Source organism: Myotis brandtii, unplaced genomic scaffold (assembly GCF_000412655.1).
Source record: "Myotis brandtii unplaced genomic scaffold, ASM41265v1 scaffold230, whole genome shotgun sequence".
Lineage (NCBI taxonomy): Eukaryota > Metazoa > Chordata > Mammalia > Chiroptera > Vespertilionidae > Myotis > Myotis brandtii.
The window spans coordinates 6,492,019-6,505,954 of NW_005358650.1; the positions used below are offsets into that span (position 1 = coordinate 6,492,019).

At 38.8% G+C, this 13,936-nt stretch overlaps 1 protein-coding gene across 1 annotated transcript in view; it reads right to left on the minus strand.

Moving 5' to 3' along the window:
* The window catches only part of TMEM232 (transmembrane protein 232), a 183,194-nt gene that overhangs the window by 123,031 nt on the left and 46,227 nt on the right, over nt 1–13,936 (minus strand). The window contains exons 6-7 of the mRNA XM_014539893.1: nt 11,681–11,847; nt 2,936–3,090 (exon numbers count right to left, since the gene is read on the minus strand). Of these exons, the coding sequence (XP_014395379.1) occupies nt 2,936–3,090; nt 11,681–11,847 (322 nt within the window). The remainder of the gene's footprint in view (nt 1–2,935; nt 3,091–11,680; nt 11,848–13,936) is intronic.

The window sequence follows — 13,936 nt, forward strand, 5'->3', positions numbered from 1 at the left end:
TTTTGATAATTACATCACAGTTTGTTTTGTTTTATCTAGAATAATTACTTTTTTAAAATTGTTTTATTGCTTAAAGTATTACAAAGAGTATTATATATGTCTCCTTTTTTTTCTCCCCTTGACCTTCCCCTGGCCTCCCATACCCCCCAGTGTCTTGTGTCCATTGGTTATGCTTACATGCATGCATACAAGTCCTTCGGTTGATCACTTTACTTTTTAAAAGCAGTTTAGGCTATTACATAAATAACATAAATACTTTGTAAGAATAAAAGGTATTTTTAATATTTTAATGTTAGTATAACTAACAGAATATTTGACTAATGGAAAAGTTAGTCAAACTGTTCATTTAAAAAGACATTAATCTCCTAATGTCAGTGGGTTATTTTTGTTTCAAGAGTCATCTGTTTTTTAAGAAAAGATCAAATCATTTTCTTAAAAAAACAGTAAATATACGAAATAGGATCAAAACTGTCAGTGCTTTTTAAAACAAGTATCTTGTCCTTTCTATTATAAACAGTCACTCTGTTTTGCCATCTTTCAATTTACCCCTCTGTTTATTCAGCATTGTCTAAATATTTCCATGCCCTCCCTCAATTGATTTCCACAACGCCCTCCCAGAAAAAAGAAGTCAGGTTTCAGCGACAAGGTGCCCCAGAGCAGTTCTCTCCTTAATAATGCAACCAGAATGGCAGTGGGATGATGGACTAAGAAGAGTGCTACACTGGGACCCTTAAAATCTGGCTCCAGCCACTAGTAAGCCTAATAAACTTAGTCTCAGTTTTGTATTAAATTCAACACACCCAAATCTATAAAATACTAAGTATAAAAAAAAGAACTGCCTTAAAGACAAATCATTAACAAAGTAAATTAGATCAATGTTGATGCACTATAATAAAACTGAAAATTGGTTAAAGGAACAATTCCTTGACTTAACAATTCCTTAATCAGATATTCTTAATCAGCCACTTTTAGTATTTCAGCACTTATTTAAACCTGTTTACATGGTAATGATTAGAATACTTTGAAAATAAATTTGGCAAAGTCATACAATATTTACTTTATGTTAAAATATAACTTGTTTTTAAAACCAAGTTAGAGTCTTCCAAGAGCTAAAGTAGCGCTAGTTGTTTGTCCTTTGAAAATAAATTGTGTTTGATTCCCCTACAATTTGTTTTCTATAATAAGATTGGTCTGAAAGAATCAACCTAATTTGCACCAATAAAACTCTCTAACTTTTCTTACATTTAGCAGCTCTATATTAATACATATTTATTAAAATTATATTCTATATCATTGATATAACATATTGAACCATGTCCAGCATGATCAGTGGTGAACCTGATCAGGGGGTGAAGGATTAAAGAAGACAGACAAGATAAGACAGTTGGGGCCAGGTGGGACACTGTTCTTAGATGGAGAGACAGTGCCACAGCCTCCAAGCCGAGTTTTTATTTTATAGTCAGATCCCAGGAGGCAAATCAAGGGAGTGGTCAAGATGTTTACAATGTTCTCTCGAGTTTCAAATCTACTTAATTACATGCACCTGAGAACTCTATCAGCCTACATCACTCAACCACCTGGGACCACAGGTTTGGACCATAAGGTCAAGCTTACCACCACAGCCTTTGGCTATAATTGTGCTGCGAGGGCTTTGCCCTCAAAGCTGGGACCTGTACGTGGCTTTGCCATGAGAGGACCATGCCCTTTCATTAGTCTGAGGCTGGAACCTGTCCAAATGCTGTAGCCGCTCTCCACACATATATTCTATTTGCATTTTGATTTTCCTATTTAAAGATGCTAGCCTCACTAGGAAGGGAGATACTAGATAAAAGAAGGTGAAGGGATTAGCCAAAGAATATATATGCATGACACACAGACACAGACAACAGTGTGGTGATGGCCAGAGGGAAGGGGGGGCAGGGGCTGGGTTGAGGTGGGTAAAGAGGGAGAGTGAGGACATCTGTAATAGTGTCAACAATAAAGTTAAAAATAAATGAAATATAAAAGTATCATGATTTTTGTTAACTGCAATAGTGAGTAAGTTGTTCTCATCACACTATGAGATGGAATAAGTTCTTTATGAACTCTCTTCTAAACTAGGCTATTTCTAGGAAATTAGACAAACTCTAAGCCATCCTCCAGAAATCTTTACTTGATCTAGATTCCCCAAAACTTCCAAATGAAACTGAGAAAACAGCTTTGGTTCATACAGGAGGCCCTTAATTCTTATAATTTACATATACAGAGACCATTGGTACAGAGTGGGCTGCCAGAGGCTTAAAAACTGGAAGTAATTTAAAGAAAAAATATGACAATTGAATTTGTAACTTGCTATGGAATAGCAGATTATTATTATTGTTAGCATTGGAAAAGGAATTCTGATCATCCTCAAATAATTGAAAGGGGTATCTCTGATCAATTTCCTCAGAAATACTCCTTTACATTTTTTCTCTCCTCCATTGAACCCATGCCTTGTTTTGTAGTAATTTAAGACTTCTTTTCCCTTCTTAAATTCACATTTGTACAGGAGGAAACTAACACTTATCAGTCAAGATTCACTTTTGTTGTACAAGTAAGGCATAACAAAACAATCTTTTCCCCCCAAAATAATAAACTGTACTTCATTGTTGTTTAACAAGTTGGAAAATAAAAAAATGTTTTAAATATGGGAATTATTAATAATAGATTTCATTAAACAAAGACAAATTGTACTACATGCATGGTTATCTAGCCCCCCTCCAAAAAATAGGAACAATTTATTAATGAACTGAACTAATGCAAAATATATAAATTGCCCTTGTCTTTGGAACTCAGATTATAAATTTTTTTTCATAGTCAACTAAGGTGTGATTAACATTTAAGTACAAAGGTTATTTAACATTTAAACACAAAGGTTTCTCCATGAGTTATTTTGGATTTATATACTCCCTCTTACCAGCATTTGTTTTGAAGCTGTGTTTTATGAAAGGTGAGATGTTCAAGCATGTAATTCAAATGAGGACTATTTTTCTGAACACAAGTCCAGACAGCAATACAGTGCCAGAGCAGATTGTTAACTTCATAGCTTTTCTGATTGTCTTGCAAATGTTCCTGAAATTAAAATACAAAAATATACGGGAAAAGAATTATTTGACTTGAATAAACATAAAATAAATTTTAAATATGTGAGTGAGAAGGCATATTTTATTACACCTCATACTTCACCAAATGGAGCAATTTTTCAAGTTAACCTGAATGTAATGTCTTAATATTGTTCGAAGACATCAAGTCTATAGTATAACAAAATTAATTAAGGAAAAACTATTAGACACAATCATGCTTCTTAGACTCTATATGACTTATCTGTCCATGACACCCAAGGAGGAGGGGACCAGGGAAAGTCTGAACAACGATCAACCAACAAACTAGGTTTTAAAATGTGGATTTCTACTTTATGGACCAAAATACATGCCTAGCTGGACACAGTCAATATCTGCAAAGTGTTTTAAAAGCCTACAAATTCAGAATACAAATAGGCTGGTTTTAGTTTGTTTATTTCTTAGAGTGCTAACAGTTTTATAGATTGAATTGGTCTATTAAAGTAATTTGTTTAAGGAAACCTGACTTTATTGTTAGATAACGATAACATAGCATTCTCACTGAATTTCTGTCAACAGTTCAAATACACAACCTATGATATGTACTCAAATTGCTAACTTAGCTGATATTTTACTCTTTTATGCTCAAAATAAGTCCTTAAAGAGACTCTACTTGTTTCCAAAGGAATTTAGAATTCTCACTTGTCATATAAAAGTCAGGACTACAGTATAATTTAAAGAAAATTTTCTTAAGATAGAAGGCCAGAAGTTCATACATAAATGCTAAGCTAAGACATGTCAAGTTCTAGTAGGCTGTTTAAGTCCCGTAGATGTGTACTGATCAGCTTCATGTCAGGAACTCAGACAGTGAAGAAAAAGGCACAAGTGAGATAAAATCTTTGCACTTTGCTACTTACACTTGGGAACAATCATTCAGAGAAGCAAATGGAAACAAGTCATTGTTTACAATGTAAAAACATTGCACAGAAACGCTTTATTTTAAAACAATGTAAGACACCAGACTGAGACATACTGACTAGTAAATGCATTATTTTTTATCCAAGTAACTCAATTTCCTGCTTTGCAGTTTTGCCCACCCAAAAAATGGAACCCATAAAAATGAAGTTCTTTTCCCAAATTGTTCTAGATGTCTCAGCCATGGTGCCTGATGGTCTCATGTAGCAAACTTATTCAGGATCAATATGTAAGTAGATATATTTTGAAACTTGTAGTGGGCTTGACTAATTAATTTAAAACACTTTTTTTTCCATAATGTACACTGCATGGCTACGCAAACTATTCAGTTAGGTCAAAAGATCTTGTTAACAAACCTATGCACCATCACCAGAGAAAAATTCCCCAAAGCCTTTGGGAAAGCAAAGATTAGGATTTTGGACAATGAACAAGATTTAAGTTTTATTTCCAGTTTTATATGATACCATTTTTACTCATCATTGAAAAAGAATGAAAGCAGCCTCTGATGTCTGGAACTGATTTGACCTCAATATAATTACAAGCTGCTCTGACGCTCACAACCAGGTCATTTTGTTTCCTGTTGGATATAAACTCACAGAATATCAACCTCAGACAGCAGTACTCTGAGAACATGATACATGAACAAACAAAGCTACATGATGAAGTTTTGCTAAGCACAGGCAAAAGTCACTGTGCCACCCACAAAACAGAATTGTCCCTACTTTCTGGCAGCATCAAATCTTTATAGCTCCCCCCAATCACCCAAACAAAGTCCAAATCCTGTAATAGATTCATTCTAACACCCTCTTACTAAAATAGTCTGTGGGTCCTTGGGCATGTGTTCTCTCTCTGCAACAAATAATAAACCCACTTTGCTTAAAATGCATGTGCAGTCCTGCTGGGCTTTGGGTGAAGGGCATTGGCATAATCAAGAGCAAATGATGAATTTGCTACACCTGTGAATTTTCCAGGTAAGTGAGGCTGATTTATCCTTGTGCATTTTATACATTTTAAGCATTTGCATGGAAATCTTGCTCAAGTTTCTTCCCTGTGTGTTTTCTTTAAAAAAACACACACACATATATTTGCCAAACTTGAATAAATGGGTATAATAGTGATGACTATGTGATTTCATGCAATCATCATGTACATCATCAACGTAACAAACCAAAGCTATTAGGTGGCGTAGAGTTCTTTGCCTTTACACTATATATCCAAATCAGTCTTACTCGGGTGTGGTTAGCAGATAAGTGCCATCTGCAAACTGTTATACAGAAATAAAGAATACACATTGAGAAACTTTTATAACAAGTTGACAGAGTTAATTTTATATATTTTGCCTAACAGAAAAAAATTATGCTTGCATTTTTATGTTTTTATTTTTGGTAATTCATTATTATAGTTTACAAAACTACCAGTCTACGACAGTTTGGAAACTAACAAAAAATGTTAAGAGGGATCTTTTACCCTAGTTTGAAAAGCACTGAGCACTGCATTAAATGACTTCCAGAGAACTTTTTGCCCCTTCCCTCTCCCTCCTCCTTCCCTCCTTCCCTTCCTTTCTCCTTTTATTTATTTATTTTTTTTACTTTCTGACCACTTCCTATAGTTCTTTCATCTCCCCTCTCAATGTCCTGTCCAGTTTGGGGCTACGTTGCTTAGCAAACTGGCCCCTGTGCAGAGAGGGTGGGAGAGACCTAAGAATGAGGCAGACAACTTCAGATTGAAGGTGGCAGGTTTAATAAGCAAGGCAACTTACCAAGCTTGTCTTGAAGGGCCACCAGAAGAGTAGATCACATCCACCACCAGAATCTTAAAGTTCACATAGAGGTCTTAACTGGGTTCAGTCATGTATACCATCCAGATGGTCTGAACAACACATTGCTTTGTCAAGGTCACATCCTTGAAAAGGGCTCCCATTGTGGGAACAGTGAGGAGAATATATATTCCAAGGACAGAGGAGGGGTGAGGAGCTCTGATTGCCCAGGGTCGACTGGAGGTCAAGTCCTCTAGATTACCTCCTCCAACAGTGGCTATCAGTGTCAGTTGTACAATGCCTACTTTAGGACACCCACCTAAAAAAGTATTGTTAATTTTTTGTTGGCTGAGAATTCAAAGGGCCACATCAGCTTGAATTCTATGCAAATTTGAGTACACAAGCTCTGAGGGTCTGACCAAGTTCTCTTTTATAACAGAAACTAGAGGCCCAGTGCACGAATTCATGCACGGGTGGGGTTCCTTGGCCTGGCCAGCAATCTGGGCCCATTGGGACCATCTCGCCCAGTCCTTATTGGGGCCAGCTGGCCATGGGGAGGAAACATGAGAGGTTGGCCCAAGCAGGAGTTTGGCTGTGGGAGTGCACTGACCACCAGGGGGCAGCTCCTGTGTTGAGCTGGGCTTGAAAGCCTGGGCTCTATTCTGGCTGCTCAGAGACAGCTTTTTTAGTTCCATTCTTGTTTTCAGCCATTTTTGGGATGGTTGACATTGCCCTGAAAGGACCTCTCAATACAAATGTGTTGCTTGGATAGTAGGACATGAATCATAGGATAATGCCCCTAATTTTAAAGAACCTGTGTCTCAGGCTAACCCAATTCCTAGTAACCATTTCCAATTATAGTACAGTACAAAATGTCCCAAATTTAGAGAATGCCTTTGGCATACCAGGCACTTAAAGCAGTCAGGATAAGATTGCTAGTCACATTTTAATGTAAACTCTGCCTGTTTCCTTGCTTTCAGAAAACTATTTGTACTTTAGGACAGCTGCAACTATCCTGTAAAGAGTCTATAGCATTTTAATTGAGATTGAATCCACCTTCTTCAAAGAGCTATGTTATTATCATGTGACAACTAGCAAATCCAGCTTTGTTAGTGAGCAAAGGGGAGAGTGAGAACTCAATCCAGTGGTCTGGTTCTGCAATCCACAGAACTAATTAAAGTGTACTATTTGTCAAAGTCGGTGGAAACCCTGTGTCTGTATCAGCTTAAAAGGATATTGAAAGGAGAAATGGGTTCTAGCAGCAGGGAAAAGAAATGTCTTATTCTTAAATAGAACCAACACCCATTTTGTGAGTATCCTAATGTGTATATCCCACAGAATTCTTTTTTCCCCATCAATTTTATAGCAACACTTTGGAAACAAATTAAATAATTATGTTTATACTCCAATGCTTATAAATATATTAAAAATATTTTACAGTGGCCAAAATATGCTCTTATGGACCTTTTTAGCATTATTAAAAGATAAGGGCTATAGAAATAAATCCACAAATCCTCTACTAAAGCATAATAGCAATAAAGATGGGAGAGAGAATACAAGTATATCTTTTATATTCCCCTATTTAATGAATAAATACTCAACTGAACTGCCTTAGGTTAATAATGGAGAAATGACCTGAAACTGGGGCACAACATTAAACGATGCAATCAAGCACTGAATCAGTTAGCTCAACCAGCAATGTTAGCAGCACTGGGCTACACTACCTTTTATATTCTTTATATTATAAGGTAATGGGAGGAGAAAAGGGAGAGGAAGAAATCTGATAGGCTAAAATCTGTTTTAATCTCTTCACAGAATTACACCTATAGAGCTGACATAGAGCTTAGAAAAGGTTGGAACTGTGCCCTTAGTCCCCCAAAAAATGGAAAAAGGCACAGAAATTTAGGGACTGGTCCTATTCTAAAGAGATACATTCTTTTCTTGTGTTGACATTTTGCCCCTTCCAGTTCAATCCAAGCTGTACAGCAGTCAGCTTCCATTTTCTGGTGCACCAAGAGTGACAAAAACTGGCTGATTGTCAGAAAAGCAGAATCTACATTGAAGGTTGCCTACCTCATAACCAGAATAATCATGTCCTGAAGATCTCACAGTATCCTATTTGTTTAAAAGAAAAACACTCAGATAGATCACTACATTAAGTTAAGTACAATTAACTACATAGTTAAGCACATTTAGTCAGTATAATCATGTCCTTAGATGAAAATCATTATATTTCAATAATCATTATTTACACTTGCATGACAATAATTTATAAGACACATGCTTTTTGCAATTTTCACAACAATCCTATAGATTAGTTAGGGCAAATATGATGAGGATGATGATGATGATGACAACAACAGTGACGGTGATGTCTTTTTGTTTTGAAAAGTCAGTAATAAAAATCAATTTTACTTCATAAGTAACATGTCTCAAAAGTGATGGTTATAATAAGCAACTCAGAGAAGGCTAAGAATGTTTCATACATCATTTTTAAGTAGAGTTGGTATATAATATTATATTAGTCATGTTAGTTTCAGGTGTACAATACAGTAATTGGACGTTTTTATAGTACTTGACAATGTGAGGTGACAACTTTTTTAAAGATATGCAAATGAGATTTGGAGAGCTGAATGGGCCTCCTCTGGATCACACAGCCAGTTGGTGAGCACGTTTTTCCTCTTCATAATCAATGCTCTTTCTGTTGCTCAGTATCATAGGTTATGTATTTATTGTTAAAACATTTTTAAACTTAAAAACAAAATCCTTTTTATGCATGCAGCAATTTGTGTTCATTAGCAATTACTAGTAAAACAAAAAAGTTCAGATTGCTCAGTATATGTTGCTCTTTATATAAATGGTTCACCAAGTAATGGGCAAGAGAGAAAACACTAAAGCCTAGAAAGATTTAAAATAGGTGTGCTTAAATGTTTTTCCTTATACACTTAAATTTTAGGTAGTTTTAGAAAGGGCTCAATGGAAAGATGGGAAAACTGTGAGGTAACTTCTAGATAAAACTATTTAAAAAGCTAATCTTCCTTAAATTTCCTTAGTTGTTTCAACTTGCATTATGTTAAATGTATTTTTTTCCATTTAAAGAAAAACAATTCAAATAGAAAAATTATCTATATAAAAGCCTAAGTGACCGTTTGACCATCTGACCGATAGCTATGATGCGCACTGACCACCAGGGGGCAGACGCTCAATTCAGGAGCTGCCGAGCTGCAGTGACTTGGCAGCTGTGGTTCTCGGGTGATGCACCTGGCACCAGAGAGGAAGGCACCCGATTCTGGGGTGCGTCACCTGAGAACTGTCCTCTCGCAATCTGGGACCCCTCAGGGGATGTCGGAGAGCCAGTTTTGGCCCGATCCCCACAGACCAGGCCAAGGGCCTCTAGTTTTTTATATTTATACTAGAGGCCCGGTACATGAATTTGTGCACAGGTGGGGTCTGGCCGGCCCACCCTGATGGGGGCCCATTGGGCCAGGCCAGCAGGGGGGAGGGGCCGCAGGTGGTTGGTTGGCCCTGCCCCTGATCAGGGTGATGAACTCCTTTAGCTTTTTCTTGTCTGTGAAGCTCTTTATCTGGCCTTCAATTCTAAATGAGCTTTGCTAGGTAGAGGAGGGTGTGGCAAGAAATATTCAAAGTGACAAAGAGCAAGGACCTGCAGCCAGGGTGACCTTCCTTTTGAAAGGACGTGGCTACTCCGGGAGTCGAGGGTTCAGTCTCTTGAAACCCGGGTCAGTCTTTGCATCGGGTGAGTGGAATCGCTGAGGCCTATTTGAGAGTCACCAAGGCTGGGAGGTGATCTCAGAACAGTTAAAAACACATTTGTGAAGGGACGTTATGGGTTCTCTCTCATCAAAAAGCCCACGTGTCTGTGCTACACCAACAGGGTTGCTTTAACACTGACGCCTCCATCCACAAGCCCACCCACCTCCAGGAGCTGGCAGAAAGTTGAAAGTGGCCGTGTAGATGAGGCTGGTGCCAGGCAACCTGGCAGGTGTCAGCAGCTCGGCAGTCTGAGCCCCAGGTGTGGGGAGATGGTCTCTGACATCACCATCATGTGGAGGATTTGATGCCATCGGCAGCGGCTTCAGAGCTTGTTGCTATTTTGTTTTATTTTTATCTCCTTTTCCCTTTAAACCTCTCCAGGTTGCGTGTGTTCGAGAGAATAGCAGTCTTTGCAGCCTCCTCAGCAGAGAGCACGCCTTCAATCTGGGTTCATGCCCAGCCGGACAGAGTCCTGTTTAGAAACACGTTTGGGTTTGCATTCTTTGCGCTATTACCGATAAAGGGGTTTTAGATTCTGGCACATAAATATGTTCCCATCCATGAGGGCAGGATGCTGAGCGCAGCCACAGGCACAGCCACAGTTCTTCACTCACTCACAGGCCTTTGTCCTGAGTGATACAGAGATACAGGCCCTTCGCACACGGAGGAGGCCGGGGAGCAGGGTCGGGAAGCAATCGCAGAACACGGCCATCCGTGGCCCTGCTTTCCCAGACCTTCTGTCTCAGTCCCAATCTTCCCGCTCCTGGTCTGTAGTGTCTTCCTCTTAAGGCAGATTCTGGTGGCTATGGGACATGATGTTTATCACACGCTGTTTCTCCATGTTGGTGGTCAGCACGGGGTTCCTGAATCAGGCTTCCTTCGGCATTGTGGTGTCCTGGTCTGTGTGTCTTCCTCTTAAGGCAGATTCAGGCGGCTATGGGACATGATGTTTATCACACGCTGTTTCTCCATGTTGGTGGTCAGCACGGGGTTCCTGAATCAGGCTTCCTTCGGCATTGTGGTGGTGGGGGAAGACAGCATGAAAGTGTGAACACAACCCGTGCGGACTCCTCGCTGAGCACCTTCTGTATACCTTCTGTATACTTGATGGGCATCTCCCCTCAGAAGGGGTGCTGACAACTCAGTTGCGTGCTTCCTGTAGGTGGGGCCAGACAGGGGGAAGGGCCGCGAGAGGTTGTGGGACCGATCTGGCCCAGATCAGGCTGGTTGGCTGCCGCAGTGCGAGTCATAGCCACCGGTCATTCCGGTCATTCCACCATAACGGTTGCTGGGCTTTTATATATATAGAAACTATAAAATGATAAGTATATACAACAAAAAAATAAGATAAAAGAATCAAGGTTTTAAAGTGTTTACTTCTTTCTTTTGGAATATATGCAAGAAACGGAAATAAAGACATCATCAACCCCAGAGATTGAAATGTGTCATTTGACATACATCATCCCATAAAGTATATAAACAATTACATGGCTCACTGCAGTTCTTTTTGCATAATACATTTTCATAAGAGTTTATTACATACCTAAGAATTATATAAGTGGGACAGCTAATTTTCTCTAATTTTAATGACTAATATCTGAGTTAGAAATGGAAAGGAGATTTTTCATATACTAGGGATTGTTTTAATTTTTCAATTTTGAACCACTTAATTTTTTTCAGTTGATTTTAATAGCACATTAAATGTTATTACATATAAATTATGGGAGCATAAAAATATTACACTTGTTCTCATTAATAGACTGCACTTTACACACTTTCCTTTTAATAAAAATGTAATATCTTAAAATGTTCATTTATGTGTCAAACTAAATAATGTTGCAATTTTCATTTAAACAGCTGAGATGGACTCTATAAAAAAAAGGCTTATGACGTTACTCTATTTAAAGTAGTAGTGGTGAATTTTGATGCCCCACTACTAATCCCATTAACTACTCCTCCTGGTGACATGAATTTAGTGTCTGTTGTTCCCTCCTCCCCGCAGCTAAACTCAATTTAGAAATGCTTACTAAATTGGCAAGCACAAATATTTAATCATAGTAATCTAAATTTGATTCATCGTGCACTAGTATAGACTCACCATATGAGAATCTGTGCCCTCATGTTGATTCTTGTTTTCCACATGGCTGAAAATTGAGTCAGGTGGTAATTCTCTTTTACATATAATTTCCATGGTTTTCAGAATAACTTGCACATTTGAAAAAATGTTTGGATACATATAATATATCTCTCCAGAGAAAGAAAGTGCTATTTTAAGAATAAAAATTTGTGAGAAATATTTCATTAATATCTGTATACTGTTTCATTTGTCTTTTAGTTATTAAAGTATAATTAAATTCAGTACTTCAGTGCTGAAACTGCTGTACAATTCCCCATGCAGATTTATAATGTTATGTATGCCCCCTTGTGGTGTAATAGAAAACTACAAGGTAAATAATTTGTATATGAAAGTTTATATGGCGGAATGCCCAATTAAGAATAGTTACTGCCCAGCTGGTGTGGACCAGCGGTTTAACATTGACTTTTGAACCCGGAGTTCACAGTTTGATTCCCAGTCAGGACACATGCCTGGGTTGTAGGCTCGATCCCCAGTAGGAGGCATGCAGGAGGCATTTGATCAATGATTCTCATCATTGGTGTTTCTATCTCTCTCCCTCTCCCTCTCCCTTCCTCTCTGAAATCAATAAAAAGTATATTTTTAAAAAGAATACTTACTGCACAACAATGCTTGGAAACTTTCAGCTGACAATAAATGAAGTTAAAATAGATACTATATTTATAATGAATACTTTAAAATTGTAATCCTAGAAACAAACGAATGTCATTGCTTTTAACCCAGCATTCTCCATTTTTATTGCTTTTCAAGATGTTATTAATTTTTTAAAGTATATATTTTAAGTATAGCAACAATTATGTCATTTAACATAAAAGTATATGATATTTAACAGAACCATCTTCATGCTGTTTCTCTTATAAACTTTTAGACTATCTCTGAGTTTCAGTTCATTGACAAAGTGGAAAAATTCGTAATAACCAATCTTCTACTGGATTGTTATATGGATAGGTGGCATCTGCTAATAGCCTTGGGTAGGAATCAGCCTGTTGTTGAAAACAGAGATATAGCCTAAGTAAGGCTGTACTTAACAGTATTTGATAAGAGAGCAAAATTTGGAGATTTTATCTTTATATGAAACAAAGATATTGGCTTTCTTGGGATATATCCACAATAATAGGCTAAAGTGAAAACTTCAGGTTTTATTCAAAATTTATTTGTCATCATCATCTGAATATTTGGGGAATCACTATGTTGAACACTATAGGAATTAAAGAAAGGATCCTACATAATAAAAGCCTAATATGCTAAGTGTTCGGTTGTCTGTTCAACCAAAGCGTAATAAGCTAATGATATGCTAAGGCCGCTCAACCACTTGCTATGACGTGCACTGACCACCAGGAGGCAGACAGTCGACCAGTCGCTATAACATGCACTGACCACCAGGGGGCAGATGCTCCGACCGGTACGTTAGCTTGCTGTTGGGGTCCGGACAATCGAGACTGAGTTAGACGGGCCAGACATGCCCTGGAGCTCTCCTACGGTCCCTCCCCGGCTGGCCAACCTTCCATGTCCCTCCCCGGCCCCGATGGTACACTGGTGGGGTCCCTCGGCCTGGCCTGCACCCTCTTGCAATCCAGGACTCCTCAGGGGATGTTGGAGAGCCAGTTTCAGCCCGATCCCACCGGCCAGGCCGAGGGACCCCACTGGTGGACGAATTTGTGCACCAGGCCTCGAGTTTATAATATAATAATGAAATCAAAACAAGAAATATGATAAGCATGCATTCCTATTCTGCCAGTCTACAGCCTTGTCTTGGTTTCAGACCTATCAGAACTTGCAGTAGTGTTTATCGGTCAGTCTCCAAAAACACTTCCACTATTACCTTCTGTTCCCTCCTCCATAACTTTTCATCAAATACTATTCTGTTTTTTGTATTTTGAGTCTCTTCATGTCTTATCCTATAACTAGAGGCCCGGTGCACAAAAATTTGTGCACTCAGGGGTAAGGGGTCCTGGCCTGTGCCCTCTCGCAGTCTGGGAACCCTCAGGGGATGACCACCTGCTGGCTTAGGCCTTCCCCCTGGGGGATTGGGCCTAAGATGGCAATCAGATATCCCTCTGGCAGCCCAGCAGCCCTCAGGGGATGTCCACTTGCCAGCAGGGAGCAGGCCTGAGCTGCAGTCGGACATGCTTAGCGCTGCTGAGGAGGCAGGAGAGGCTCCCACAACCACCGCTATACTGGCAGCCATCAGCCTGGCTTGTGGCTGAGCAGAGCTCCCCC